The 26,869-nt window shown below is 57.2% G+C and overlaps 2 protein-coding genes across 2 annotated transcripts in view; one reads left to right on the top strand and one right to left on the bottom strand.

Moving 5' to 3' along the window:
* The window catches only part of DHX32 (DEAH-box helicase 32 (putative)), a 57,011-nt gene that overhangs the window by 22,810 nt on the left and 7,332 nt on the right, over nt 1-26,869 (bottom strand). The window lies entirely within an intron of this gene.
* FANK1 (fibronectin type III and ankyrin repeat domains 1) lies at nt 10,701-26,304 on the top strand. The gene is made up of 11 exons (XM_016210508.2): nt 10,701-10,725; nt 11,850-12,027; nt 14,659-14,783; nt 19,644-19,725; nt 21,498-21,572; nt 22,378-22,443; nt 23,209-23,374; nt 25,022-25,165; nt 25,941-26,018; nt 26,094-26,138; nt 26,233-26,304. Exons 1-11 carry the CDS (start codon nt 10,701-10,703, stop codon nt 26,302-26,304), a joined length of 1,056 nt encoding a protein of 351 aa, XP_016065994.1.

The raw sequence follows: 26,869 nt of genomic DNA, 5'->3' as shown, positions 1-26,869 counted from the left end.
ACGCCTCTCTCCGAGCTCCCCGCGTTCTTGGCAAAGGCGTGCATTCCGGGATCGTCAGGCCCCAGGGGCGCTGGCTTTTTTCAGGCTTCTCCAGCGACGTAGGGCGGGGTCCTCGCCCCGGTCAGCTTCATTCTTCCTTTTCTTCCGAAAACAAGACCCGCGCTTTCCATGGAGACTTACCAGATGTTAAGCCTTTGCAGAAGGACGCCGTTTGACCCCCAAAACCGCCTTTCCCCGCGCAGCCTGAGAAGCGGAAGTCCTGGGGCCAGATCCGCTCTCTGGGAGAGATCCTGGCATTTTCTTCGGGCCGTTACTGTCCAACAAGATTTTTTAACACTTGCTGTTAAACTCATGTGCTGAGGAGAAAGCGCGCAGTGGCGAGCTGCAGCCGCTGGAGCTGCGCTGATACAGTATCCAGCCCCCTGCGCTGATACAGTATCCAGCCCCCTGCGCTGATACAGTATCCAGCCCCCTGCGCTGATACAGTATCCAGCCCCCTGCGCTGATACAGTATCCAGCCCCCTGCGCTGATACAGTATCCAGCCCCCTGCGCTGATACAGTATCCAGCCCCCTGCGACTCGCGGTCGTGCTTTAGGGAACCTGCTGGAAGAAAACAAGACTCGAGTGTTTGTCTCCTGCCGCACGGGTGGCGGGCTGCGCGTGTCCTCCGTCTAGAGAGGACACGAAAGGAAGGGAAAATCATATTTCAAAAACAGCAACTTTATTTCTTGGGCGTTATGTCATTGTTTCAACAGGTGAACTGCAGACCCTTCTAATCCCCCAGCGCGCACTGTCCCTGTGCTCTCGCTGGTTCGCAGTGTCTGCGCCGCTCAGGCTGCCCTGAGGGGTGGGGACGGCGTTGGTTTGGGCCGTCCCAGGAAAACTGAGCAGCAGCCTCCTCCCCGGGAACTGCTGAAGCTGCCCCGGACCGAGACCAGGGGAGAAGAGATGGCCAGGCGGCTTCGGGCGGGAGGTGGTAGAGGCCGAATGACCCTGCAAAGGAGGGGAGGGGGTTCCAGGCCCGGTCCCCAGCCGGGGCAGGGAGGGCAGGGCGGGCAGGGCAGGGCAGGGCAGGGCAGGGCGGGTTTGAGGCCCAGAGGAGGAAGATTGGTAAAACTGTAGATAAGACGGCCGGGGGCGGGAGCCCGAGCGCCCCAGAGCTGGAAAAGCCAGCAGGAGCCACGTGGCAGATGGCGAAGGCTTCGTAAAACTGTGTCAGAAATATACCGCGCATGTGAGTCATACATTCCTATCTCATTTCATTGGATTTCGGGGAGGAAAATATTTGTTAAGTAATCAGCGCTTGGCTAACACCTAAATTTATTCTTCTCTACATGCTTTTCTTAAATGCTTTTATCAATTTAATTTTAAATAGTTCGAACAATCGCCATTTACCTTAGGAAGTTCTTTCACAGTCTAATAAACACCATTTTGGATAAATATTTACTGAGTCCTGCGCTGTCATTAACTATCTAAAAGGACAAGATTAATCAGTGATTTTTAAAGGTCCCTTTTGACTTCAAAATTTGTTTCCAGTCAGATTTTACCTGAGACTCAAGTTATTTCATTGTCTCAAAGATATTGGCCATCACTATGGATATGATATTACCAAGTATTACAATTATCTATAACTACAACTGTACCGTTATTGATATTACATTAAGAATATATTGCCTGGCCGGCGTGGCTCAGTGGTTGAACGTTGACCCATAAACCAGGAGGTCAGGGTTCGATTCCCGGTCAGGGCACATGCCCGGGTTGCGGGCTCGACCCCCAGTCGGGGGCGTGCAGGAGGCAGCGGATCAATGACTCTCATCACTGATGTTTCTCTCTCTCTCCCTCTCCCTTCCTCTCTCTAAAAGCAATAAAAGAAACAAACCAAAACAAAAAGAATACATTATACGGTTACACCCGTATCATCGAACCTTTAAGCCTGGTGTTTGCATGCTGCCTTTTGTCACTGAGGGGTTTTAAATAGCATCTTACAAGTGTAGCTGAATGTGGCGTCGGCAAATTGATTAAAAGGAAGGATCCTTCTAATTGCTTTTAAAGATTAAACATCGATCTAAGGACAACACCAAGGAACTACTAGAAACTGCCCCCCAGCCGGCCTTCTCCACTGTTTCCACACGCTTGGTTTTCTATTACTTTTAGGAATGACCTTTATTAACTGAGTCATTAAAATCCAATAAACATCAAGTCTTCAGGCCCCACAGCCGGATTCCACTCTGGCAACAGGCGGAGGACGGCAGGGGCTACCCCAGTTCTGTACAATGACCAGCCAGTGGTCCAAGACACAGCTCCTCAGGAAAAGGGAGCATTAGACGACCTTGGGCTGCTCCGCGTGCTCGGGCTCTTGGCTTACAATTCACATCTTTAATTGTTTTCTTCCTAAACTGCGCTGTTGGAAAGATAACCCATGCATGAAACAAGAGGGCAGATGTTAACCAAGTTCTTTTTCAAAAAGAAAATACTTAAGTTCAGTGGCTCTCTCTCTCATCCCTAATTCCTTAGTGAGTGACACTACCGAGGGGCAGCTTTGGGGGCCCTTAGCCCTTCCTCTCATGATCTTTATTAGCCCGCCAAGTCACCCTAAGCAGACAATCTGAGTTTAAAAAAAAAAAAAGTGGGTATTTATCAACTGCAGAATCAAGGTAAGCGCCGGGCTTACAGCCATATTGCTGCCTGCCCCCGAAACTTGCCCTGTGTGGAAAAATCTGGGCCTAGTTTAGCTCAGGCAGCGGTCCCCTGGTGGACACCTGCCCGCCTTCTGAAAGGGATTCCGGGGGGAGATGAGTTATCCCGTGACTCGGGGACCGAGGCGTGCCCTCGGGGGAGCCAAGGCCTCGCTCTGCGATCCTGTTTTCCGCCGGCTCCCCGGCCTGGCGATAGGATTTCGCCGCCTTCCCAGAGGCGGCAGCCGGGGCCTCCCCTGCCTGCCCCTCTCCCTCCCGCCCTCCCCGCTGCGGCCCGGCACCGCCAGACACCGTCCTGCACAGGCCGTGGGGGCTCCGCTGGTTTCCACCTGGAAGCCAGAGAGCGACCTCGTCAAAGCACACGTCGGGTGGCGCTTCTGCTGGGCCACCAGGCTGCAGCGTTCTCGGCATCCAGCTGCCCCTTCAAACTCCTCGCAGGCCCAGCCGGGCTGGCGACGCTCGGGTGTGGCAGCCTTTTGGTCCCTTAACCCTCTCCAGCTCCTGTCAGGACGGTGCAGTTTCCCTCTGCCCGCGGCACTTTCCCTGCGGCTCTGGCAGGCCTCGCTCGCTCGGCGTCCTCCGGTCTTGGCTTAAATGTCGCCTCCTCTCGGAGCCCCTCCCTGACTCTGCAAGGGAGGCCCCTTCCGATCTCTGCTCTTCTCTCTTCCTGGCCATGATCACGGTTTGTAATTCTTTGGTGGATTAAAACAAATCTATTTCCTCCACTGGGCTGCCCGGGGGCGGGAGAGGGTCCCGTCGGCCTGTCTGCCACCTGGCCCTCGTGTTGACGCGAAGCGAGCCCTGGACGAGCATTTGCTGAGTGGGCGGCCCTGCTGTCAACAGCTGGCTGCCCTCCCTGACCGTCTTCCCGAGCTGTCTCCTGTGAGCGTCGAGAAGAAAGCGCTTTCCCCCAGGCACGAGGGCGGCGCCGGTGAGACCGATCGCTAATACTAAAGCCCGTTGCAATCCTGACCTCGCATGCTCAGCGGTCACAGGAAGAGGCAAACCGACCGGCCAGTGTAGCCGCGTCTCACCAGGCGCTCAGGTTCACCCAGATCACCCCCAGGCCCAGCCCGTCCCTGACACCTGGGACCTGCTGGCCTCCTGGCTGGAAGGGAAGCGCTGTCGGGCCTCCTGCCCTGGAGGACCTGCCCGCCACGCCAGGGCCCCACCTAGCCAGCCGGGTTGAAGGAGCGGCTTCTGCATTCCAGCAGCACCCAAGGGTGACTCCTCAGGTACCCGAGGTGGCGTGGACCTCTGCAAGTAAACGTCTCGCACAGTGTTCTGTGCATCTCCAGCTCACAGGGCCGGGTGGCAGCCAGGGCGTCACAGGAGATGCTTACCCTAGGGCCCCACTGCCCGCATGTGGGGGGCATTTCTCTCCCGGGAGGCATCCCTTTCTCTCAGACCCCAGGGCCAGTTCCTTCAGCTGTGCCTGCCCCTTCCAGATGGTCGGGAACCCTTCCCTGGCCTGTCTCCGTGGGCCGGTCCTCTCATTCTCCCACTCCCGCCTCCTTGCCTCTGCCTCCCAGGTGCTCACTGCCCAGCCACCTACCTGTCCTGCAAAACAGCTCTTGGCCACCACCGTCTCTTAGAAACTCTCCTCCCTAGAGCCTTCCTCCAACCCACGTTAGAGTGAGTGTCTGCCTCCCTGGTGTTGCGCCCCAGGGGTTCAGAGCACTGCCGAGACCAAAGTCAAGGGGATTTTCTTTCTTCTCTTGGATGTGATACTAAAAGCAAATGCAACCAGTGGTCGCAACAATGGCCTTTACGCTCCTTCTTCTTTCTTCCTTTTTACGTGACCGAGACCCCACCCAGGATCACACGTCGCATTTAATTGTCACCTTCCTCTAGTCTCCTTTCATCTAGAACTTTTTCTTTCGTGACGCTGACATTTCTGAAGCAGCCAGGCCAGCCGTCTGATAGAATGTTCCAGGCAGGGCTTATCTGATTGTTCCTCGTGATATTTTAAATCAAATGTTTTGACAAGGAATGTGTTACACAGACGAGGTTGTGTCCCTTCATATCGGGCACAGGATGTCAGCTCTGCGTCGTGTTCTGATACAGTGTCATTGCCGGCGCTGAGATAGGAGAGACGGGTTTTCTGGAATGAAATGCAGGAGGAGCCGGGGAGTCTGTGAGGAGAGGAAAGCGAGTTTGTCAGGGTGTCAGGAGCCGGTCAGCTCATGTAATCAAGGCACAGCTCGGGGCTTCAGACCATGACGAATGGGTGGCTGGTGGCGGGTCGTGTGGACAGGAGTCTCCTCCTGGCAGAGGAGAGAGCCTAACAGAGGAAGGGACTCCCCAGGGGCATTGTGCAGCCGCATGTCGGGAGCCCAGGCTTGGCCGAGGCAGGGACGGCATCGGGCTCGGTAGCCGGACCAGGCCCCGCTCTCCGTGGCTTTGCTTTCACAGCCTCCAGGTCTAAGTGGGCACTCACGATGCTCACCAGGCCCTTCTCCCTGCCTCCCCTCCTGGTCATTCACGCTCTCATTCCTTCACTCGTGTCCACTGGCCAGTGCCCTGGCCTCGGAGATGGTCCCCGACGGTCCCGCCCGCCTCCGCCTGGTGTTCTCACCTTTGTCCCCGGCCTCATTGTGCCAGGGTTGCTCTGTGTGACCAACAGCGTGTGGCAGAGGTGACACGTCACCTCCAAGACTAGTTATGAAAGACCGGGGCCTCTGCCTTGGCTGGTCTTCAGCCTCTCTCTCTCTTTCATCTTCTTTATCTTTTTGGGATCACCTACCAATTTCCAGGTCACGGGCACACTCAAGTGTCCTGTGGTATGGCCCGTGTGGTGAGGGGCCAAGGCCCATCGAGGACTGACTCCTGCCGACAGCCCCGCGAGTGGGCCTGCGGGCAAGTGCTCCAGCCCCAGCTGGGCCCTGAGACAGAGGCAGCCCCAGGGGCACGCTGACTGCACGGTCGTAGGAAACTCTGAGCCAGACCCACCCGGTGAAGCCACCTCCCGACTCCTGACCCTCAGACCTGCGAGGTGATAGGTGGCTAAATTGTGGGGTAATTTGTTCTGCAGCCTTTTAATCAGACGCCATCCTGCGTCTGTTACTGTAACCCCTGACTTTTCCGATCCAGCCCACATGGCTCTCTCCCCATCTCTCACAATTCCTTTTCCTCTTTGTTTTCCTTCTGCGCCTTCTAGACGTCATTATTTTACTCTGTGGATAGGTAACAGAGTTACAAGTTTTGAAAAGTCAAAAAGTATAAGAGTATATAGTGAAAAGTTTCATTCTTGTAACACCGCCACCGAGTTCCTGCCCCTGTATCATCCAGAAACAATTTAATCGCTATTTATACAGCACGTTTCATACAGCTGACCTTTGAACCATGAGGGGGTAGGGGTGCCGACCTCCCTCCCAGTCAGAAGTTCGCTGTAATTATAGCCGGACCTTTGTGTATGCAGATTCGCAACCACGGGGCGACCCTTGGACAACTTGGGTTTGAACTCTGCAGGTCTGTTGAAAAAAAAATCCGCGTGTAAGTGGACCCCGGCAGCTCAAAGCCCGTGTTGTCCAAGAGTCCACTGTATTCTGATTCCTTTCTCTATTCTATACTTTGCTTGTTTTCACCTGGCATTATTCTTAGGCGAGCTTTCTGTTTAGTCCATAATGAGTTCCTCATTTTTAAAAACAACTGTAACGTATTCTGTTGTATAAATTGACCATAATTTATTTAACCGGCCTGCGAGGGAGAGACGTGCCATTTGCTCCCACTCTTTGCTGTTGTGATCAGCTGAGTAAAAGGTGTCTCTATACTCATCTCAGGAACCCGTGAGTGTCGCCTCCTGTGCAGAGGGGCTGTGCAGCTGCCGTCAAGGTGGGGAGACCAGCCTGGATTGTCCAGGTGGCTCGAGGATTGAGAACAGGGTCCTTTCCAGAGGAGGCAGGAGAGGCGGAGTCAGGGAGGTGAAGTGAAGGCGGCAGTGGAGGTCGGAGCCATACACGGTCAGGAACCAAGGACTGAGGGGAGCCTCCAGAAGCTGGAAAAGCCTCGGAAACGGCCACTTCCCTAGAGCCTCTGGGAAGAACAGGCCTTTGATTCTGGCTGGACAAGGCCCATTTTGGGCTTCTGACCTCCGGAAGGCAGGATAAGCCACTCTGTTTGCGGGAGTTGGTTATGGCAGCCGCAGGAAGCTGGTGCAGCTACTGTTACAAACACTTATCAGCGGAGTTGCATGAAATAACCTTGTGTATCTGGCTTTGCAGTGGTGAAATAAATGTCTGGATGTAGAATTGCCTGGTCAAGGCAGGGCTAGTTTTGGTAATTGTTCAGTGTGTTTTACGCAGCCTTCCCAGCACGCACACAGTCAAACTTTTGGATTTTTGCTGTTGTGTTAGTGAAAAATCCTGCTTTCCTGAACAACGTAATTGTTCTGCACAGCGTGGTAGAGCTCCCTCCAGAGCCAAGACAGGCCCTTATTTGTGGCCTATCTGACGAGGCGGGTCGCCTCCTGTCCCCCCTGGTCCCCGACGTGGAGCGGGCTCCCTTCTCCTTTGAGGGGTAAAGGAGACCATGTCCCCAAGGGACTTATTTTACAAAGTTAGTGGGTGAGAAGTGTGGAGTGGAGTCCATTTGACCTAAGTTCCATTTATGAAACGAAATTTATCCTTTGTTTTGGACGGAAACATCCTAATTGCAGCCCCTGGTGAGTGAGTGGCTCACAGCTGGTTGCCTGGCAACGTCTGGTCACTTCTGGGGACTGATGGATTTCAAGTGAGATCCACGAGCTCCAGCAGGAAGCCACAGGTGTGGCCCCGCCCCGGCCCGCCCCGCGGCCCCGCCCCTGTGGCCCCGCCCCCGCGGCCCCGCCCCTGTGGCCCCGCCCCCTGTGGCCCCGCCCCCTGTGGCCCCGCCCCCTGTGCCCCCCCCCCCCCGCCCCTGTGGCCCCGCGGCTCAGGGACCTGCGGCACTGAGGTCAGCCTGACCCCCGCGGCCCTGAGTTTTACCTGCGCGGAGCCGACACCGGTTGCGGCGCCCCCAGTGCTCACAGCTGCCCCCAGGCCCCCCGCGAGCTTTTCTGGCTTCTTCTTTCTGACCTTTCACACCAACCCCAACGCTGGGCGACTTCACTCGTGTAACCGTGTGGATTCTCCGGCCTGTTCCCGGTCCCCTGCTTTGCCACACTTACATGTGCAGCCTTTTTCTTTGTTTCTGCCTAGGGTGCTTCTGAAATATTTTTTAAAAACATTACTGTGACTTTTTAAGACGAGTATAGACTTTGCTAATGCTGCGATCAGCAGTACTTTTCTGTTCAGGTGACACTGAGATTATGTCTAAATGGGAGGGAGACAGGGACTCAGGAGGTAACTACCGCCTCTTGCACGCTCTGTTTTATTTTATTTTTAAAAATATTTTTTATTGATATTTTAGAGAGAGAAGGGAGAGGGAGAGAGAGAGAAACACCGAGGTGAGAATGAGACATCAACCCGCTGCCTCCTGCACGCCCCTCCTGGGGATCGAGCCCGAAATCCAGGCATGTGCCCTGACGGGACTGAACCCGTGACCTTCCAGTGCCCGGATGACGCTCAGCCAGCTGAGCCACACCTGCCGTGGCTAAAAGTTTCATTTTTAACTCGCTGTGTCTGAGGGGCATCGTCGGACGTAAAATATAATTCCAGGCCACAGTGCCGAAGCATGATGTAGGGTGCAGAGGGAACCAGCCGTCCTTTGGCCTGTGTATTTTGCTTTTTACTTTCCTGGATTTATGATACAGACGGAGCCTGACATTGCTGGCCGCTGAGGCTTTTGGAGCTGGGACGGAGCATCAGCTGTTTCAGACGCGACACGTGGTTTTGGGCCGTTTCCTTCCAGCCATTCTCCCAGGTGTCCAGGTGAACCTGTGTGGCTCCTTCACCATGCACGCGCTTTATTAAGTAGGAAATTTAGGGAAGTTTTCTTGCTGATCATGTTTTTCTTGGTAAAAATCATCTTTCTAATAAAAAATTGTCCTGCCTTCTGGGATAGACCTGGTAATAAGAGCAAAGCCTCGGAAGGATTGATTTTGGCAGAAGGCCACGTAAACATTTCTATTTCTCTGTGTGACTTATGGGCAAGGCTGACAAGTGTTGTTAAAGCAATGATCATAAATAGAGCCTGTGCCAGAGTGTGGGCTCAGCCCTGTGGCTGCCGTGGACTGAGAGGAGCCCTGGGAGAATGCTGGGCCCGCGCCAGCGTCGGTGTCGGCGTCGGTGTTGGCACTGGCACCAGCACCAGCACCAGCACCAGCACCAGCGCCAGCGCCCGAGGCCCGGGACTTGCAGCGACAGGTTTGCACACTGTGTCCCAGAGCTCAAATCTGCCAGTGGACCGAAGCTCTATGATGTTAGGCGAGGCTTTTTAGTTACGGTTTCTTTCTTTTAAGAAAGAGGCTTAATGTGGGTTTATATGCATTTAAAAATCAGGTTAGAACATATTTTTAAAAGCCTGTTTATTTTATTTTTATTTAAAATTTTTTTTGTGTCCTCAGGTGAGGACATTTTTTTCCATTGCTTTTCAGAGAATGGAAAGGGGAGAGAGAGAGAGAGAGAGAAGCATCGATGTGAGAGAGATGGGTCGATTGGCTGCCTCCCGTTCTCGTGTGGGCCGGGGCTGGGATGGAGCCTGCAACCGAGGTACGTGCCCTTGGCTGGAATCGAACCCGGGACCCTTTGGTCCACAGGTTGACGCTCTAACCACTGAGCCAAACTGGCCAGGGCAAGCCTGCATTTATTTTAAAATACACTTGGGGACACCTACATAGGACTGCTGTTCGCTTGTGGTGCTGTAGGGATTTGGGCTGAGTGGCTCATCCATTAATCAGAAGGCGTTTGGCCAGCCTCCCTGGGTCTTGGCTGCTCTCGGCCTTTGGTATTTGCATATAAATTTTATTGTTTATTTATTTTTTTAATGGGCATTTACGTATCAGTTTTAGAATTGACTTATCAAGTTTCACAAAAATGGTTGGGCTTTCCATTGGGGTTAAACTGATAGGTCACTGTGGGGAGCACTTTCCAGTCCGCGAACTTCACTCATCCCCCATTTGTTCTGTCGCTGATGCATTCGATACGGAATTGTGGAGTCTTCCTCCACAAAGGTCGTACACATTTTGTGTATTTATTACTAGATTCATTGCATTGCTGATGTTATTGTAAATTATGTAATGTGTTAAGTCGTATTTAATTTCTAATTGTTTGGTGTATGAGTAGCTAACTTGCTGTGTTTATCTGTCAATTATTTTTTGGAATCTGAATGTACATAATCCTATCATTTTAAACGAGTTATTTCCTTCATTGCCAGTTCTTTTATTTATTTTCCCTTTTCCACTCCCTGGGACCTACAGGAAAGCGTCGAGCGCAAGTGCCAGCGGTGGCATCCCTCCCCTTCCCAGTTTCAGTATTTCCCATCAAGAAGGGCGTCTTTCATTTCTGGTGGATCTCCTTTGTCAGAATAGGAAGCTCTCTTCTAGTCTCAGTTAGTATTTTTTTTTTTTTTTAATCAAGGAATGGGTTTTGAATTTTATCAAATACTTTGTATGCATCTGAGTCGATCGTTTGTTTCTTTCTCTTTTAATCTGCTAACGTATTGATGATCTTAATTTTTTTTCCACATTAAAATCAGTGGAGCATTCCTGGAATAAAGAAAACACCGTCCTTTCTATACACTGCTGGCCGTCGTTCGCAAGCATCAGGCTTTGTCTGAAAGCTCGCTTCTCCCTTTGGTGTATCCTCTGGGACGCTGACAGACGCAGGCCCCTAACCGCGCACCCCTTCTGCAGTCAAACCCCCACCTCTGCCCCTCGCAGCAGCCGGCCTGCGGCCCTTTCCAGAACGCCCTGGAGGTGGAGTCCTTCCCAGTGTAGCTGTTCAAACGCGACTTCCCTTAGCATAAGGCATGGAGGGTTTATCTACGCTGTGCGTATCGGTCATTCGTTTTTATTTTTTTTGTCGCCAAGTAGTATTTCATCGTATGGGGCAGCCTGGCTTATCTGCACGTTTGGTGGCTGGTGGATGGATTTTCCGTATCCATTCGCAGGTGGGTGTTTGGGTGCAGGCTCTCGTTTGGTTCCGGGGACACCGAGGAGCAGGGTTGCCGGGCCACACTGTCAGTCTGTTTGTACGTAAGAAACTGCCGGGTTGTTTCCCAAGGTCTCGGGTCCTTTGGCACAGGGGTGTTCAGCTTGCCCGTGTCTTCCTGGGTTTGGTAGTGCAGGAGAGGCCACACCTTCCCTGACCCGGCTGTGGGCTTCAGCTGGGGCCCTTCACGCAAAGTCAGATGGACGAGAGACCCAGGTGATTAACCCTGCAGAGCCCATCCTGGGAGAGAAAGCTCAGTGAGAGAATTCCCAGTGGTGGCTTAGAATCGCCCGCTTATGTGGCATCGCCAAAGGGCAATAGTTTGTAGAGAAAGGGAGGGAGTCTTCGGCTTCTAAGGGCAGCAAACTGTGGGCAGGAAAAAAACCTGGGAGGAGACCAGTGAGATAAGGTTGTTTACCGATCCCTCTGGTGCCGTCTCTGGGCTGATAAGAGTAGTTTCCAGTAAAAGAAGAATTTATATCTTGCCTTTGGGCGGACAAGGGGGAGGTAGAGAGCTTTCCCTGCGTTTGCTGCTGCTGAATTACCTGCAGTTGAAAATGACTTTTATGTCAGAGGCGTGTTTTGGGTGACATTCTGGTTTCCCGGGAATTGCTGGGCTATCTGATTTGTGGAATTCATAAGTCGTCCGTGTAGGATCCCTCATCGGCTTCCTAGTGTCTGTAAGGTCTGTACTGATGTTCCCGTTTTCGTTCCTGGTCCCGGAAACTTGGGTTTCTCCCTTTTTTCTTGGTCAGTCTGACTGGAGGTTTATTATTATTATTGTTATTATTATTATTATATTTTTAGAGAGAGAGGAAGGGAGAGAGAGAAACATCAGTGAGAGAAACATCAATCGGCTGCCGCTTGCACGCCCCCTACTGGCGATCGAGCCTGAAACCGGGGGCATGTGCCCTGACTGGGAATCGAGCCGAGACCTCCAGGTCCCTGGGACAATGCTCGGCCACTGAGCCACACCAGCCAGGCCGGGGAGACACAGTGTGATCCCTGAGCAGCTGTAATGCCGCACTCAGCCCGCCTCTCTTCCTCTGGAAACGGAATGAACCCTGTGCTATTCTCTTTCAGAACTCACACCATCCTCACGGCCTCACCCGCCTGTTGTGGCCAAAGTGACCCATCACAGCATCGAATTACACTGGGACCTGGAGAGGAAGGCGAAGCGGCAGGGGCCTCAGGAGCAGTGGGCCCAGTTCTCGATCGAAGAGGAAGACCCCAAGACGCACACCTACGGTATCATTTATACGTAGGTGCCCGGCGGCCGGCGCAGTGTGCCCCTTCGCCTTCCCGGTTAGCTGGGACGGCTTCCGCTGCCCTGGAAAGGCTCGTTTCGAGAGGAAAGGAAAGAGCCGGCAGCATCATTTGCGTTCGCGCTTTTCATGAATCATAATTTTTGGAAAATAGCGTTAGCAGTAACTCTGGAATTAACGCCCCTGAACCTCTGGGGGCTCCCTAGGCTTCTGGAATATTCTAATGGTATGTTTTAAAATTCCAAAATGTAAAAATCCCAAAGAGCCACAGGAGAGCTTGATGAAATCAGACGAGGTTCCCGTCAGACTGTTCCATCCGCAGTTGTGGGCTGGGGTCCCCCAGGCCTCCCCGGGACAGCCTGTCGACCTCACGTCGCACCACATTCCCCTGCCAACTCTTTCCAGCCAACCCCTGCCTTTCCGCCTCAGCCCGGCCGCCCTGGGCCCACGTCAGCACCTCCCTCGTCGCCTTGCCTTGAACATGTTTCCCTCTGGTTTTATACGGTGGGTTCCCATCGGATGAAACATCCCCTCCTCAAAAGGCCGTCGCCAGGAGCGTCCTGCCACCCAGGGCCTTGGGGCACGTGCCTCCTGACGCTTGGCTCTGCTGGGACGATCTCCCGGTTTGCTCTCCGTCCCCCCAGCAGCATTCACGCTCCGCGGCAGGCAGGCGTGATCCCTGCTGGCCTAGTGCTCTCGCCCCAGCTCCCGGACCCCGCCGGCGCGTCAAACTTGTTGCACAAATGAAAACTCAACAAGAGTGACTGAGGGGTCACCTTTTCTTAGTCTTTGCTCCAACCCTCATCTCTCCCCTTTGACAGGTTTATTGCTGAATGAGACCGCGTTTCAGGAACACCGAAAGCGAGATACGAACATGGTCTTAAATTAGACTTTTAATTGTAGGCTCGTTTCTGGCTGTGAGAAATAAATGGGAGATCCTGCGCACCTCCCCCCGTTTTCCCCGGGAGGAACCGTCCTTCGTACCCAAAAAGGAAACACGGCATTTGTCGGACGTGTAGCTGCCACACGAGAATAACTCGTGGCCTGACTACTCGAAAACGCTGTGCTCGCCATGTCGCGCCATCTGTTGTTCCGCTGGGCGGTTCCCACGGAAGCGTGAGAGTGATGATGTTGTATTTCTGTGGGGAAAGGAAAACGCGTCCTTTCTTTCCCCCGCCCTCGTCCCGGAAGCTGTCTGTCAAAGGATGCCACCCCGGGTCCCCATTTATGTCGTCTTTGCTGGGCGGCCAGGCGGACGGCCCGGTGGACGGCCTTCCCCGGAGAGGCCCAGCCGAGCACGCTGGCCTCCAGCCACCGGGCCTGCGTCGCTGCGTTTCCCCAGAGGCGCGAGCCCTGTCTGCGGGGAGGCGCCTGGACGCTGACCGGGCACTCGGGGCGGAGGCCGCGGACCCTCGGACCCCAGCGCCAGGTGCACCTGGGAAACGCTCGTGTGGGCTCAGAGCATCGGCGACACCGACCGGTCACTAGGTGGCAGAAGGAGACTGGGTTAGTCCTGCCCCTTGCTCAGGTCCTTAAAACCAGCAAGTGCTTTACAGACGCGATCGTCTCGGATGCTTGACCCTGGGACGGTCCATTTAAGAGCCTCCTCCTGACTCGTCGGTTTCTGCTGGGGTCGCGGGCCGGCCGGTCTCGAACCCGCGGCGCCATCCTCGGCTCGGGCTCTCCTCCCGGCCGGGTGTCTGGCTGGTGAGCTGTCCCTTCGCAGGTCCCTCTGTGCCCCTCCGACGGCGGCTTTCCCCCCACGGGACCGGCTCCTGTTCTGACTCCCCCTTGCCGGGCCCTGGGTCCCACCGCCCAGCTGCTGGCTGGCAGGCCCGAGTGCCTTGTCCCTATTTTCTTGCCTTTTATCATTTGTCTGATCCCGCGACCGGAACTTTCTGTTTCCTCTCCCTTCGCCGGCTCGTCCTCAATGGGTCCAGCTCCTTAGACCAACACCCACGGCCCTTGGCGGTCCGCCCACGACCCGCTTTCCAGTCCCTCACTTCTGAGCAGGACCCTCCAGAGAGAACCCCTTCCCTCCCGTGGCCGTGCCCAGCTGTTTCCCCCGTTTGGACGAACGTGCCCCTGCCCCACCCTCGGTTCCGCTCAAGTCGGGTCCACATCGCCGGCCTCCCCCCTAGATTCCTGCGACAGCTGGTGCCCACCTCCCACACTCCGTCCCCTCATTCGGCGCGAATGAACGAGGGCCTCCCGCGTGCCGAGCTCTGTCTGGGTGCTGGGCCCATAGCACTGGACAGACAAACACCCCCCCCCCGAGAGACCCTATGTGAAAGCCACACACGCTGTCGGGCGGCCTGTCTTCTCTCAAACGTGACCCTTCGTTAGGTGGGGACCGCGTCACGGGGGAGCATGACCGGTTCTCCAGTCTGACATCGTGCGCCCGCTGAGTGTCCACACCGGGCACAGGGCACGTGCTGGGAGGCGTGGGGGTGCCACGCGTGGCTCGTCCCTTTCGCTCGAGGGCCTCCCGGTCCAGCCTGGGAGGTGACAGCAGCCAGGGTCAGACCTTCCCGGAATGGGCAGCATTCAGAATCCCCCCCCCCCGTCACCCCCGGTCACCGTCAGAAAGCACCGACCCAGTCACCCCGTGTCCTGTCTCCCCCCAGGGGATACGCCACCAAGCACGTCGTGGAGGGTCTGGAGCCACGGACCCTGTACAGATTCCGCCTGAAGGTCAGCAGCCCCTCCGGAGAGTATGCGTACAGCCCCGTGGCCTCGGCGTCCACGACCAGTGAGTATGCACACGCTCCCGGCTCCCGCACCTGGCGCCCGCGACGACAGCGGGCCGGGCGGAGCACCCTGCCTGCTCCTCCCCGAGACGGCAGTGCCCGGGCGCGGCCTGGGCGTCGCCTCGGGACGTCCGACCGTCTGACCAGCCGGAGCGGGTTCTGTGCCAGCGCTGCCCTGGGCGCCCCCGGGTACAAAAGGGCGGGGCACCTTTCTCAGGAAACGGGCGGAGAGCCGCGGCCGAGCTCCGTCCCCGCAGGACCCAGGCTGCCTGTGGCGCGTCCTCAGGTGAGGGCCCTCAGTGCCTCGTCCCTTTCGGACAACTTCAGTGTGCGCCTCTTTTTTTTTTTTTTAATTTATCTTTATTGTTGGAAGTAGCACAGTCCCCGTCAGCGGGCGCCTGGAGCGCCACACAGCTGGCCCTGGGTGCTGAGCCGGGAAAGCCCAGCGCTGCTTCCGCCCACAGGGCCAGGGAGGGGCGTCCCCACCTCCGCCGTCCCGGGCGAGCAGGGTGCCAGGGTTCCCTGGTCGGTATTTTGGAACATCTCAGAGACGTGGGCAACCAGTGCCACTCTTTTTTAATCTTTACCCGAGGATATTTTTCCCATTGCTTTTCAGAGACAGTGGAAGGGAGAGAGGGAGGGAGGGAGAGGAACCGGAGCCCCAGTGCCCCCTGCTTCCCTCACTGCCACGTGGAAGCCTGGGCAGGGCCTCTGGACCTCCTGCCCAGGTCCACGCGGAGTTGGGCACCGTTGGAGCTCTTGAGGGACGCAGAACCACTGTCCACTCTGTCTGTCCGCTGACGGGCTGCGGGGCGGGGGGACGGACAGGTGGGCCTTCTCCATGCCAGGCTGGCTTCCGACGGGCCCAGGGTTGGGGCATTTGTCGCCGCAGTCCCTGGCTTCCATGGGCCGTCAGACAGGACGTGCTGCAGGGACACGGCGAGGCGGGGCCTTGGCTCCTGCTGATGACCCCGGGGCCTCCTGAGTGGTTCACTGTCGGTCACAGCTCAGGTGACGCGCGCCCGGCCTCCGGCCCTCCCGGGAGTCGGACCAGGTGGCCCTTCCCTCCGCTGGCGGCCGCTCCCCTGGCTATTGTCATCGTCATAAGGTGCGGGGCGGACTCTCCTAAGGAGACGGCTCAGGCTAAAGACGGATTAGAAGTGGGCTCCTCGTGCAAAACCCGGGAGAAGGCTCCCGTGGGCTGGGACTGCGCTCGGCCTGGCCGGCTTTAACGAATCCGAGGCAGGTCCTCCGCCTGAGCGGGGATGCCCGGCCCCTTTCCAGGTGAAGTGCGAGACCCGTGCCGTTTTAATCAGCTGGCCCTTAGAGAGAGAAACAGCTGCCGCTTGTTAATCGGCAAATCTCCTCTCCGGCGAGCTCATCGCTTATTCACGGCTTTTAGTGGAGACGCAGCTTCCACCAGGCAGGGTGCCCTCGCCCCGCAGCAACCCGGTGGTGGTAACTTCTCAGCGACCCTCTTACGGGACCCGAGCGGCGGCCCCTCCGGAGACCACTCTGCCCTGCCCTCTCCCAGGAGGTGTCCCCCGAGCCCCACCCCCGTGGTCCTGCCTGACCCTGCCTGGAGCCCCCGTGGACGCCTCCTCCCCACGGGCCGCCTCCATTCAGTATTTGTCGTTGCCGCCCTCGGGGTGCACAGTAGGAAAAGGCACCGCCTGCCTGCTTTATGTTCAGTCGCTCGCATCGATTGATGGCCATCCCTTGGGCCGGGCCCACAGAGTCTCAAGGGACTCGGGGGCGGGAGGGAGGAGCGTTTGGCTCGCGCTGGAATTTCCTGTCTGCTCTTCCGGCCTCGCGCCTCGCGCCTCGCGCGGGAGTGGGCGGCCCCCTCGGCGAACACGGCCCTTTCCCTCCTGCGTCTCCCGCACATGCACGTGAACGCCGGGCTTTCCTCGGTCAGCCACGCCTGGCCTGGCCTGGCTCCCACCCCCCTGCCGTCTCCGTGGCTGCGAGGGTTACGGAGCCCGCGCTGAGAACGAGCTGTCCGTCACGCCCCGGGTGCAGTTATTGCAGCTTTTTGCTGGAGCTCAGCAGGCGAGGGTGACGAACAGCTATGCCGCCTCCCTCCTCCTGGGGGTGTCCCTTTGTTCCCAGAATAAGTAACCGGAGGGCTGATCACCTCTCGCGGGAGCCGGACTAGTTAATTATGACCTAATAGCAGAGGGCCCTGCCCCGGGCCACGCACCGTCCTCAGCCACTCAGCGCAACACGACCCTGTTTCGTTTGCCGCTACTTGTGCGCTGCGGGGCTCCCTGGCGGGACGCACCAGCAGCCGACCCCCCTGGGAGGGCCGCGAGGCTCGGCCGGGCAGGCGGATGCGGGGGCTCCGAGGGGTCAGCGCACAGTGCCCGGGGCGCTGCGTGTGCTTTCTCAGGTTTCTGTAAAAGCTCAAGAAGCCAGCACTTCTCTGAAGCTTTTAGGCTGTGGGAGTCCCTCTCATTCAACACTTTGCGGGGGTGCCGGCATATCTACTTATTTGGGGTGCCTGCCGTATTCAAAACTTAGCACAAATGGATGCGTGCAGGGAATCGATCGCTGTCTTGACACGCATTAAACACCCGGGGGGACCCGTGGCCTGCCGAGACCCTCCTTGAGCTCCTGAGCGGCCGACTCCTGCCGGGGACGAGGGACGACCGGCTCGGCCTTCCCGGCTCTCAGGGTTGTGGTCGGCATGAGGATCTAAAGGGCATTGCCCGAGGCCCTAGGTACAGCGAAATTAATGGGACTTCGGTTAGGACACCGCATTTAAAATTTGGTAGCAATGGAACGAACTTCCTACGTTCTAGACGAGTCTGCAAATTACTTGTCTCTGTGTTTTTCGTGGCAGTTGAAGTTTGAGTCTCAGAAGTGGGGCTGTCTGGTGAGACGAGACCGTCCCACGCTCCGCCCTCCCTCCTTGCTGCTTTTTGCTGGGAGGCGAGAGGGGAGGGAGACTTCCCAGGGGTGTCCTTTGTCCAGGGGAGTCTGGGCGGGTCGCCTGGCAGATCGTCCTGAGTCCACGCTCCTCCGGCCCGGGGTCTCTGCCCCTCCGCACGTGGACGCTGGGGGCCTGGGCGATTCCTGGCTGTGGGGTCATCCCGTGCACCAACCCTTAAGCTGCGACAACCAAAAATGTCCTCAGATTTTACCAAATGTCCTTTGGGGGCAAAGCCCTGACCCCTCCCCTCGCCGCGCAGCGGGACCGCGGGGCCGGGCGCGACCTCCTGGGAGGGCCGGGGCTGTGTGGGCATTGCCCTCTGACAGTTCATCGTGATGTTTTTATTTAAAGCTTTTGGTCTAAAAGTATGTGTGGAACGATGGAAAGGAAATATAAAGTGGCTAAAGCATCTTCAGGATTTGCTCTAGCAGACAAAATTGTTATTTTAAAACATTTTTAACTTGGCTTAACTTAATTTTTTTCCAAGAAGGAGAAAGGTTATCGGCTAAAGGCTGCTCTGACAGCGACCCCCATTCCCCTGCCCCCCACACCCCAGTTTGTACTCTGCTCAGCTAAAGTCCTCCCAGGAAACCACGGGAATGTGGCTCCTGTCCCCGGGGACGGTGCCTGAGCCTCCTCCACAGGGCCGACCGGGGATCTTCCTTCCCTCCTGGCCGACAGGGCCGGCGGCCTCCGCAGGCCGGGCTGCCCGAGAGCCGCTCAGCGCTGGGCTGAGCCCGGGGCAGGCCGGGCGCCGTGCTGGGGACGGGGGACGCCTGGTAGGTGGGCGGGTGTTTCCTTCCAGGGTTTAGAACAACAGGCCGAAAGCGGGCGCCGCCCTGTGAGTGGCCAAGGAGAGGGGCGTGTCTGCCTCATTCTCTGGGGACCCCGGTGTCAAGACCTGGCACCTAAGGTCCTTAATACACGTTTGCTGAACGAGTGGGTGAGACCTTCGAGGTGACTGAAACGAGGGGTTATAAACTCGGCGCCTGTGGGGCCAGGTGGGTGTTCCCCGTGTGGGGGGCTGGGCACCGGGCAGGAGGAAGGGGGGCCGTGGGGACGGGGTCAGCTGCCGGCCCGTCACTGTCGCCTCAACAACAGGCACCTGCTGGAGACTCAGATGGGCCAGGTGCTGTTCTGAGAGCTTCACCCGTATTGTTTCGTTAAAGCTTAATAATTATTTAAAAGTTAGTCGCGGAACGTGAAACAGTGGAGCCGCGACGTGACTTGAACGCTGGGCGTCCTTCGCTCGCCCCTTTGTGCCCACACTCTGCGGCTTGCCCTCTCACCCCCTTGTCTTCTCCCGGGCGTTCAGGGTCCCCTGTCCCAAAGGTGCCCCTGCGTCCTGCCCGCTTCCCTTGGCTCCTTTACCGTCCTCCGCCCGTCTCCTTGCTCTGCCCTCCCGGGCGGTGCCCTCCCCTGCCCCGGGGCGGCCTCTCTGGGCGGGAGCCCCTCTGCCCCCCAGCTCGGGGGAGACAGGCCGGCGTGGACGTTGTCTTCCCGGGGAGAACGGAAATTTCGGATTTCCAATGTTACAGCCATCGGTCTTCTTTCGTTTGTTCAAGTACTTCAGGGACTTTTTGGCAAAGAGAACGCGGCGTGTTGTGACAACTGGGGACCGTTTCCCTGCGTGTCAGGCATTTATTAAGTCCTGCAAAACCTGGAAGGGTTATTTTCACGTTACTCAACATTCCCAAAGCAATGCTTTGATAACTTGAAAATGCCCCAGGTCCTTAGACAATCTGCGTGTTCTCTCAGTGTGTGGGAGCCGGGTCCTGTTCGGTGAAGAAGACGGTGGCTGGGAAGCGCAAGGTGCGCTTGCTGGGGGAGCAGGGCCTCCCTGGGGACACGAGCTGCCCCTCGGCCGAGGAGGGGAGGGGACGAGGCCTCCTTCGTGTGGGGTGACTGCTCTGCGCCCTTCCTCCAGGGGAGCCCATAAGCTGCGAGCACCTTCACCGAGCCGTCAACGTGAACGACGAAGACCTGCTGGTCGGGATACTCCAAGGAGGGTGAGAGAACTCCGCCATTTAGAAATAATTATTTTTTAAACCGTAGCACCCAGCACGCGCAGAGAAAAGCACGGTGCAGCTTATTTTATTTTCTGGAAGCTTCGCATGCCCGAGCCGGGCTCCAGCACCGATCTCGGGGCGACGTGAGCTCAGCCCTGTGAGTAGGGAAGACGGGCCCGTGGAGGTCTCGTAGCGACCGAACGGGGCCTGGAAGAGGCAGGTCCGGCCTGGGCGCCGCGCTTTCCTCCCAGAAGTGATCCCTGAGTCTTGCTTACAGGCCGTAGCCTTTAGGCAAGTTTCACCCCCAAAGCCCCCATTTCTGGTTCCTGATGAAACAGAGGAACCGCTAAGTCAGCTGTTTCTAATTCAAAAGGCGCTAAAACGCTGGAGGGAGAAGGCGATGCGGGTGCTGCAGGTGGGCGTGTGAGGCTGCCTCCTAAATGGCAAACGGACAGTGTTATCCGGGTTCTGTGTGTGTGTGCATGCACACGTGTGGGTGCATGTGTGCGTGTGCGCATGTGCATGTGTGTGCGTGTGTGCGTGTGCGTGTGCGTGTGTGTGCACACACACGACTGTAAAAGTGATTGCGTTCCCGGTTTCCTTTTTAAGAAAATTTTATTGAGTTTATTAGGGTGATATTAATAAAATTATGTAGGTTTCAAGTATAAAATTCTATAATACCTCATCTGTGTATCTATATGTTTTATATGTTTTTATTGATTTATTTTAGAGAAAGAGGAAGGGAGGGGGAGAGAGAAACATTGACCGGCCGCCTCCTCACGCCCCCTACTGGGGATCGAGCCCACAACCCGGGCGTGTGCCCCGACCGGAATCGAATGGGGGACCTTTTGGCGCAGTGGTCGGTGCTCAGCCCACTGGGCCACACGGGCCGGGCCCGTCATCTGTGTATTGTGTGCTCACCACCCACAGTCAAGTCTCCTTCTGTCACCACTCACCCCCTTTACTCCCCCCGCTCCCCTTGCCCTCCGGTGAGCACTGCACCGTGGGCTGTGCCCGGAGGCTGTTTTTTCTCTGCTTAGTCCGGTCGCCTCTTCACCCGGCCCCCCGGCCCCCCGACAGCTGTCAGCCTCTTCTCTGTATCTAAGAGTCTGCTTCCATTTGGTTTGTTTATTTGTTCCTTAGACCTGCTCGTAAGTGAGATCGTGTGGTTTCTGTCTCTCTGCCCGACTCACTCACTTAGCGCAGTGCCCCCGGTCCGCCCATGCTGCTGGCGGTAAGGGCCCTTCTTCCAGCACTAGCGGCTTGAGCACCCCAGAAGGCCAGGCGCCTGTGAACCGGGCTCTGTACTGTGGGGAGGAGTCCCCCCGGAAGTCAGAATGCTGAGCTGGTGCGTAGGGGCCCTGCGCTCGTCTCCGTGGCAGCCCTTTGTGCCAGCGGGCGAGGGGGAGCCGAGGGCACAGCGTGGTGTCCCCAGTGGGGGCTGCTGTCCCCTGGAGCTGGGGGTCTGCACAGATCCTCGGGCTCACGTAAGGACCCGTGTTCCTCACCGAGTGTCCTGTCAGCTCCCGTGATGGTCCGAGTTGAAGAATGTGCCTGTTCGAAATGAAATTACAGTAATTTTCTCTCCTTTTCTTGTGAATCTGTCTCTTTTAAAAATATTCGGCAGGGCAGTCTGAGACAACAGAAATTTAATGGCCCGGAAGAAACTGGGATTCTCGGTAAAATGAGCCATTTTAGCCACCTGTCCCGCAGAAGGCCGCTGCGGATCTGCGGGAGCCGCTCGGGCTGCTCACCCGCCCCTGTTTCCCCAGCAGCGTGAAGGTGGATGTCCCCAATAAGCTCGGCCTCACCGCCCTGATGGTGGCGGCGCAGAAGGGCTACACCAGGTGGGTGCAGCCCCGGGACCTGCGGGGCCTCCTTCGAGGCTGCAGCCGGGATGGGGCGGGCGGGTGGGCGGAGGGGCGGGACCGTGCCCCATGCGGGCAGCTGGGCGGGCTCGGGCCTGTTCTCGCGTTGCGGGGTGTGCGGGGGGGGGGGGGGCGCAGGAGCGCACAGCCGTGGTGGGGAAGAGGGCTCGCCGCCGAACCTTGCTTTGCAATATATTACGTGTATCCTGAAAAAACTCACTATTGGAATTTGAATTGTTTTTTTTTTTTTTTTAAAAAGGCGGGAGGGGCATTAATTCTGGAAAACAAACAAGTTCCCCGATAGGGTGCTGAGAGAATTTCCACCGACCCCCTTCATTGTCGCTCTTCCACATGGAGAGACGTAGAGACGAAGAGCTGTTTTTTCAGTCATATTTATATTTTAACTAAAATGCCATTTTGCAAAGTAGGAATTTATTTCCATGAAGTGCTGCCATTTGGAAAGGTATTTGGAATGGCCACTAAGTGCCCGGGAGCTGCAGCTTGAAGGTTCAGCTTGTTTACGTGCATAGTTTGCTCTTGAGGAGGGACCCACGGAAAGGGCGAAACCCCATCTTTAGATTCTTAGTCCTCCGTGTGGAGAGGCGGGATTCTGGCTTCTGGTTTAATGACGCCCGTCTTTAAGGCCAGCTGGCCTCTGGAGGTGGCGAGGGGAGCGGTGAGAAGGTGCGTCTTGCGTGCAGTGTGGCGCGCTTTGGCCGGGCGATCGTGGGCTCCTGCCCACCGGAGCTCCTTACCCAGCTGCGTTCCAACCCGTCTCCCCCAGGCTTGTGAAGATCCTCATTTCCAACGGCACGGACGTCAACCTGAGGAACGGGAGCGGCAAGGACAGGTGGGTGCCCCGAAGATGCCGAAACACTCGCAGGCCGTGCGCCCCGGCTTTGCCCAGAGCGGGCTGCTCGCGGGGGGGGGGGGGGTGACGGGATGCAGAGCTCTGCGGGCTCAGGGACGTGGCACCACACGCCGAGCGACGCCCGTGCCCTGCAGGCCAGTGTCCACGGCCAGGCCACAGACGCCCATCAGATGGGGAGACCGCACGTCACACATCGGCTTCTACAGTCAGCAAACCTACTCTCTGCATTCTCTGGACAGAGAGATACCTTTTGAATAGTAACATTAAAAAAAAGTTTTTATTGATTTTAGAGAGGAAGGGAGAGGGAGAGAAACATCGATCCGCTGCCTCCTGCCCCCTCCTGGGGGTCGAGCCCGCAACCCGGGCACGTGGACCGTCCGTCTCTATTTTGAGAATTTTGAACATTTAGGAAAGTTGACAGAGTAGAACACTAAGCAGCTGCGTTCTGCCCCCGGGGCTGGCCAGTCGCTCACGTTTTGCCGCGTTTGCCGCGTGGGAGCCAACATTCAGTGCTCCGTTCCCTTTTTACGGCCAAATAATGTTCCGCTGTATGGACAGACCGCCTTGTGTCTCCACGCTGCAGGAATTCGAGTGTGTTGGACACGCACTCACTGCATATGAATAACTTCCGTGGCTTTTCCACTCGAATGGGGATTCCTCTCTCAGGGCGAGCGGGGGGGCAAACTGCAGACCGGAGGGTGGCACTGTGCCCGCCGCCAACGCTTCCTCCTCCGCATGTCGCAGCCTGATGCTCGCCTGCTACGCCGGACACCTGGACGTCGTGAAGTATCTCCGAGGACACGGCGCTTCGTGGAAGGCCCGCGACCTGGGCGGCTGCACGGCTCTGCACTGGGCCGCCGACGGGGGCCACTGCCACGTGGTCGAGTGGATGCTGAAGGACGGCTGCGAGGTACGGCCTTCCGCCCCGAGCGCGGGCGTGGGTGAGAGCCCGGGGTGCCCGCCGCAGGGCCCGGGAGGCGGGGGCCTCGCAGCCGGACTCTGGGGGAGCTTCTCTGACTCCCCAGCGAGAGGCTCCTGAAGGTCACTGTGGAGCTGGTATGAGAGGATCGTGGAAAGAGAGCCGGAGCTGAGGCCAGAGCGGGACCGACCGTGCCCAGGTCCACGCCAACGCCGTCTGGTCTCTGTCCGCGCCCTCCTTCACCTCTTCAGTCCGTCACGGGGCCTTTCCGAGCATCCAGATACGCCCCAGGTGCTGGGGACCCGAAGACGCTGGGGACGCTTACAGACCGTAGCTCCCGTTGCTTTGAATTAGGTCATTTTCATGCTCGGTTTGCTTTAAAGATTAGTCACGATAGAACTTTCCAAGGAGCAAGCCGGCTGTGTCAAGAACAGGAGAGTTCGGCCCCGGCCGGTTTGCTCAGTGGTTAGAGCGTTGGCCCGGGGCCTGAAGGGTCCTGGGTTCGGTTCCCGGTCAAGGGCACGCACCTCGGTTGCAGGCTCGATCCCCGGTCTCAGGGCGCATGTGGGAGGCCACCAGTTGATGTGTCTCCCACACCCATGTTTCTGTCTCTCTCTCACTTCCTCTCTCTGAAAAGCAATGGGAAAAATAGCCTCAGGTGAGAATAAAAAAACCCAAAGCCCCCCGAAGATTTCAGCTCTTGGTGCCTCTGCCTGAGGCGGGCACGTTGGGCTGCTTTGGGCAAATGCCGTCGGAAGGGCACATGTGACTTTGCCAGTGGAAGCGGAGCCTGGGCTCCTGAAGCCGGGGGCCTGGAGGCGGCTCGGTTTTTGTACCTGCTGATAACCTTGGAACCTTTAGTTCAGGACTTCAAAGGCGTTCAGTAGAATTTTCGAGGTGTGGGAGGACGGAATGATGGACAGATGCCCCCCGGTTACGGTCTTCAGATGGCTCAGAGTATCGAGAAAGTAAACTGATGGCCCAGAAAACAAACTCCAGTCGAGAAGAGTCATGTCTCCCGGAAGATTTGTTCTAGTTTGTCTCTGAAGGGCGGTTGAGGGGCGTCCAGGCGTACACTGTGGGCCCTCAGGATTCCTGCTGCCCCTCCCAGGGGCCTGAGAAAAGGGTCCCTCGGGGGGAAAATCTCAGTCATTAGGTAATTCCTTTGAAAAAGTTTTTATTTTATTGATTTCAGAGAGAGGAAGGGAGAGGGAGAGAAACATCAATGATGAGAGTCATTGATGGGCTGCCTCCTGCACGCCCCCGACTGGGGATCGAACCCACAACCCAGGCATGTGCCCTGACCTGGAATCGAACCGCGACCTCCTGGTTCATGGGTCGATGCTCTACCACTGAGCCACACTGGCCGGGCCTCATCTTTTTCCCATGTGAACAAAATGTGGACGAAGCTCCCAGTGGGGACTCCCGGGGCGTCTCAGCCCCTCTGAGGGGTCCCTCATACAGCTGCTCACCCCAGATCGGCCTGAATGAAATGAGCACGGTCCACTCACCCCTTGCTAAGTCTAGAAAGGCTGCTTTCTGAATTAGGGGAATTTGGGCAAATCAATATTATAAGTTTCTGATGAACGCCCTTACGGAGGAGGAACTGGACTAAGAGCTCTGCCCATGGCCTCCCAGGTTGACGCCACGGACGCCGGCTCAGGCTGGACCCCACTCATGAGAGTGTCCGCGGTCTCGGGGAACCAGAGGGTCGCCTCCCTGCTAATCGAAGCTGGAGCCAACGTGAATGTGAAGGACAAGGGTGGGAAGACCCCTCTAATGGTAGGTCCTCCACACACAGCCCGGCCTCCAGGGGGCACAGGGCCGCGGTCTCTCTGCGACCAGGCAAGTCCGTGCGTCCAGCTGTGTCCCAGCCCTGGGTTGGGTTGTGTGGTTCCCCATCGGCCTGTTAACAAGGGTATGGCAGTCACCATCATACACACACACACACACACACACACATATAATTTTATTTATTTTTATTTTTATTTTTATTAATACCTCTTTATTGATTTCAGAGAGAGGAAGGGGGAGAGAGAGAGAGAAACATCAGTGATGAGAGAGTCACTGATCGGCTGCCTCCTGCTCGCCCCCTGCTGGGGGTCGAGCCTGCAACCCGGGCCTGTGCCCCGACCCAGAATCAACCAGTGACCTCCTGGTGCACAGGACGATCGATGCCCGGCCACCACGCACAGCGGCCGGGCTGTCACCGCCGCACTTTTGCGCTCCTTTTCACAACTATTTCTTTGAGAATCACCCTCCCCCATCCCCAAGGCCACGAGAGGATCAAAACAGATCCGTTGATACAAAGAACGTGCCGCCTTCTGCCCGCTCCAGCCGGGCGCCTCTCAGGCCGTCTCGGGGCGGAGAAGGCAGGTTCCGTCTCCGCGTCCCTTGCCGCTTTCGTCACGGCTGCAGTGACAGCCCACACACGTGCCCATCCGCACGGCTTCCAGGGCCCCTGCCCGGGGATGCCGGTGGCTTCCTGGACCCACCTGCGGCGGGGACACCCCCGGGGGGGCCCCGCTCACCCCGGCTTCTCGGTTTGTGGCTTCAGGTGGCCGTGCTGAACAACCACGAGGAGCTGGTCCAGCTGCTTCTCGACAAAGGGGCAGACGCGAGCGTGAGAAACGAGGTAAATGACTCCGCGCCCCGGGAACCCCGGCGGGGGGCGAGCGCGCTCAACATCGCCCTGTGTTTTCTCCTTCAGTTTGGCAAAGGCGTCCTGGAGATGGCCAGGGTGTTCGACAGACAGGTGGGGACGCTCTCTTCGTCTCTCCAGGCTCACTTGGTGGTACTTAGAAAACACGCGACACCCTCGGTTACAGTCACCTGCTTTCTCTCTCTAGAAAGTGGTCTCCTTGCTGGAAGGAAGGAGAAAGCAGATGCCCAAGAAGTCGGCCGTCCCTTCCGTCCGCTGACCGGGCAGTGCCGCGCTCCCGGAGCCGCCAGGCGGAGAGCCGGGCGTGACTGCTGAGCCCGAGAACGAGATTCCGCACCCGAGGACGTGACGTTCGATTATTTATTTAGTTGAAGATTCGCAGTGACTTTTGTAACATACAACTGTCCCCACTTTGAAATACACTTCTTTCTTTACCTACCACGCGAGGCCCCTGTCGTCACTGGGGCCTGCGCGGGGGGGTGTTTGCTCGCGCTCTGCCGTCTGGACGCAGACGTGAGACAAAATATTCATGTGCCGGAGCTGCAGAAACACGCAGGGGTCTCCCCACCCTGCCCACGTCGTCCTCTGGGCCACTCCGGGGCCTCGTGGAAATTCTCCCCCTCGTGTGGTTTCAGTGGCGGCGTCCCCTCCCGACATCAGACCGTCCCAGAGGCGGTGTCCTGCTGCAGTCCCCGCCTGGAGTGACGCTCCCCCCAACGTCCAGGAGGCACCTGCAAAGCTTCCTCCCCAGCTGCTGGCCTCCCATCAAGGCACAAACATATTTCGAGACTCCGATGCTGCTCGGTGGAGGCGTCTGGCCGAGG

This window comes from Miniopterus natalensis, chromosome 14, assembly GCF_054644295.1.
Source record: "Miniopterus natalensis isolate mMinNat1 chromosome 14, mMinNat1.hap1, whole genome shotgun sequence".
In the NCBI taxonomy this organism is placed as follows: Eukaryota; Metazoa; Chordata; class Mammalia; order Chiroptera; family Miniopteridae; genus Miniopterus; species Miniopterus natalensis.
Note: the sequence above shows the minus strand (reverse complement) of the source record. Positions and strands in the feature narration are given on the sequence as shown.

Coding starts and splice junctions, on each gene's coding strand:
- FANK1 (XM_016210508.2), top strand. CDS start 10,701: ATGGATTTTCCGTATCCATTCGCAG. Junction 12,028..14,658: donor ACCTACGGTATCATTTATAC/GTAGGTGCCCGG, acceptor GTCTCCCCCCAG/GGGATACGCCACCAAGCACG. Junction 25,166..25,940: donor GTGGGAAGACCCCTCTAATG/GTAGGTCCTCCA, acceptor TTGTGGCTTCAG/GTGGCCGTGCTGAACAACCA.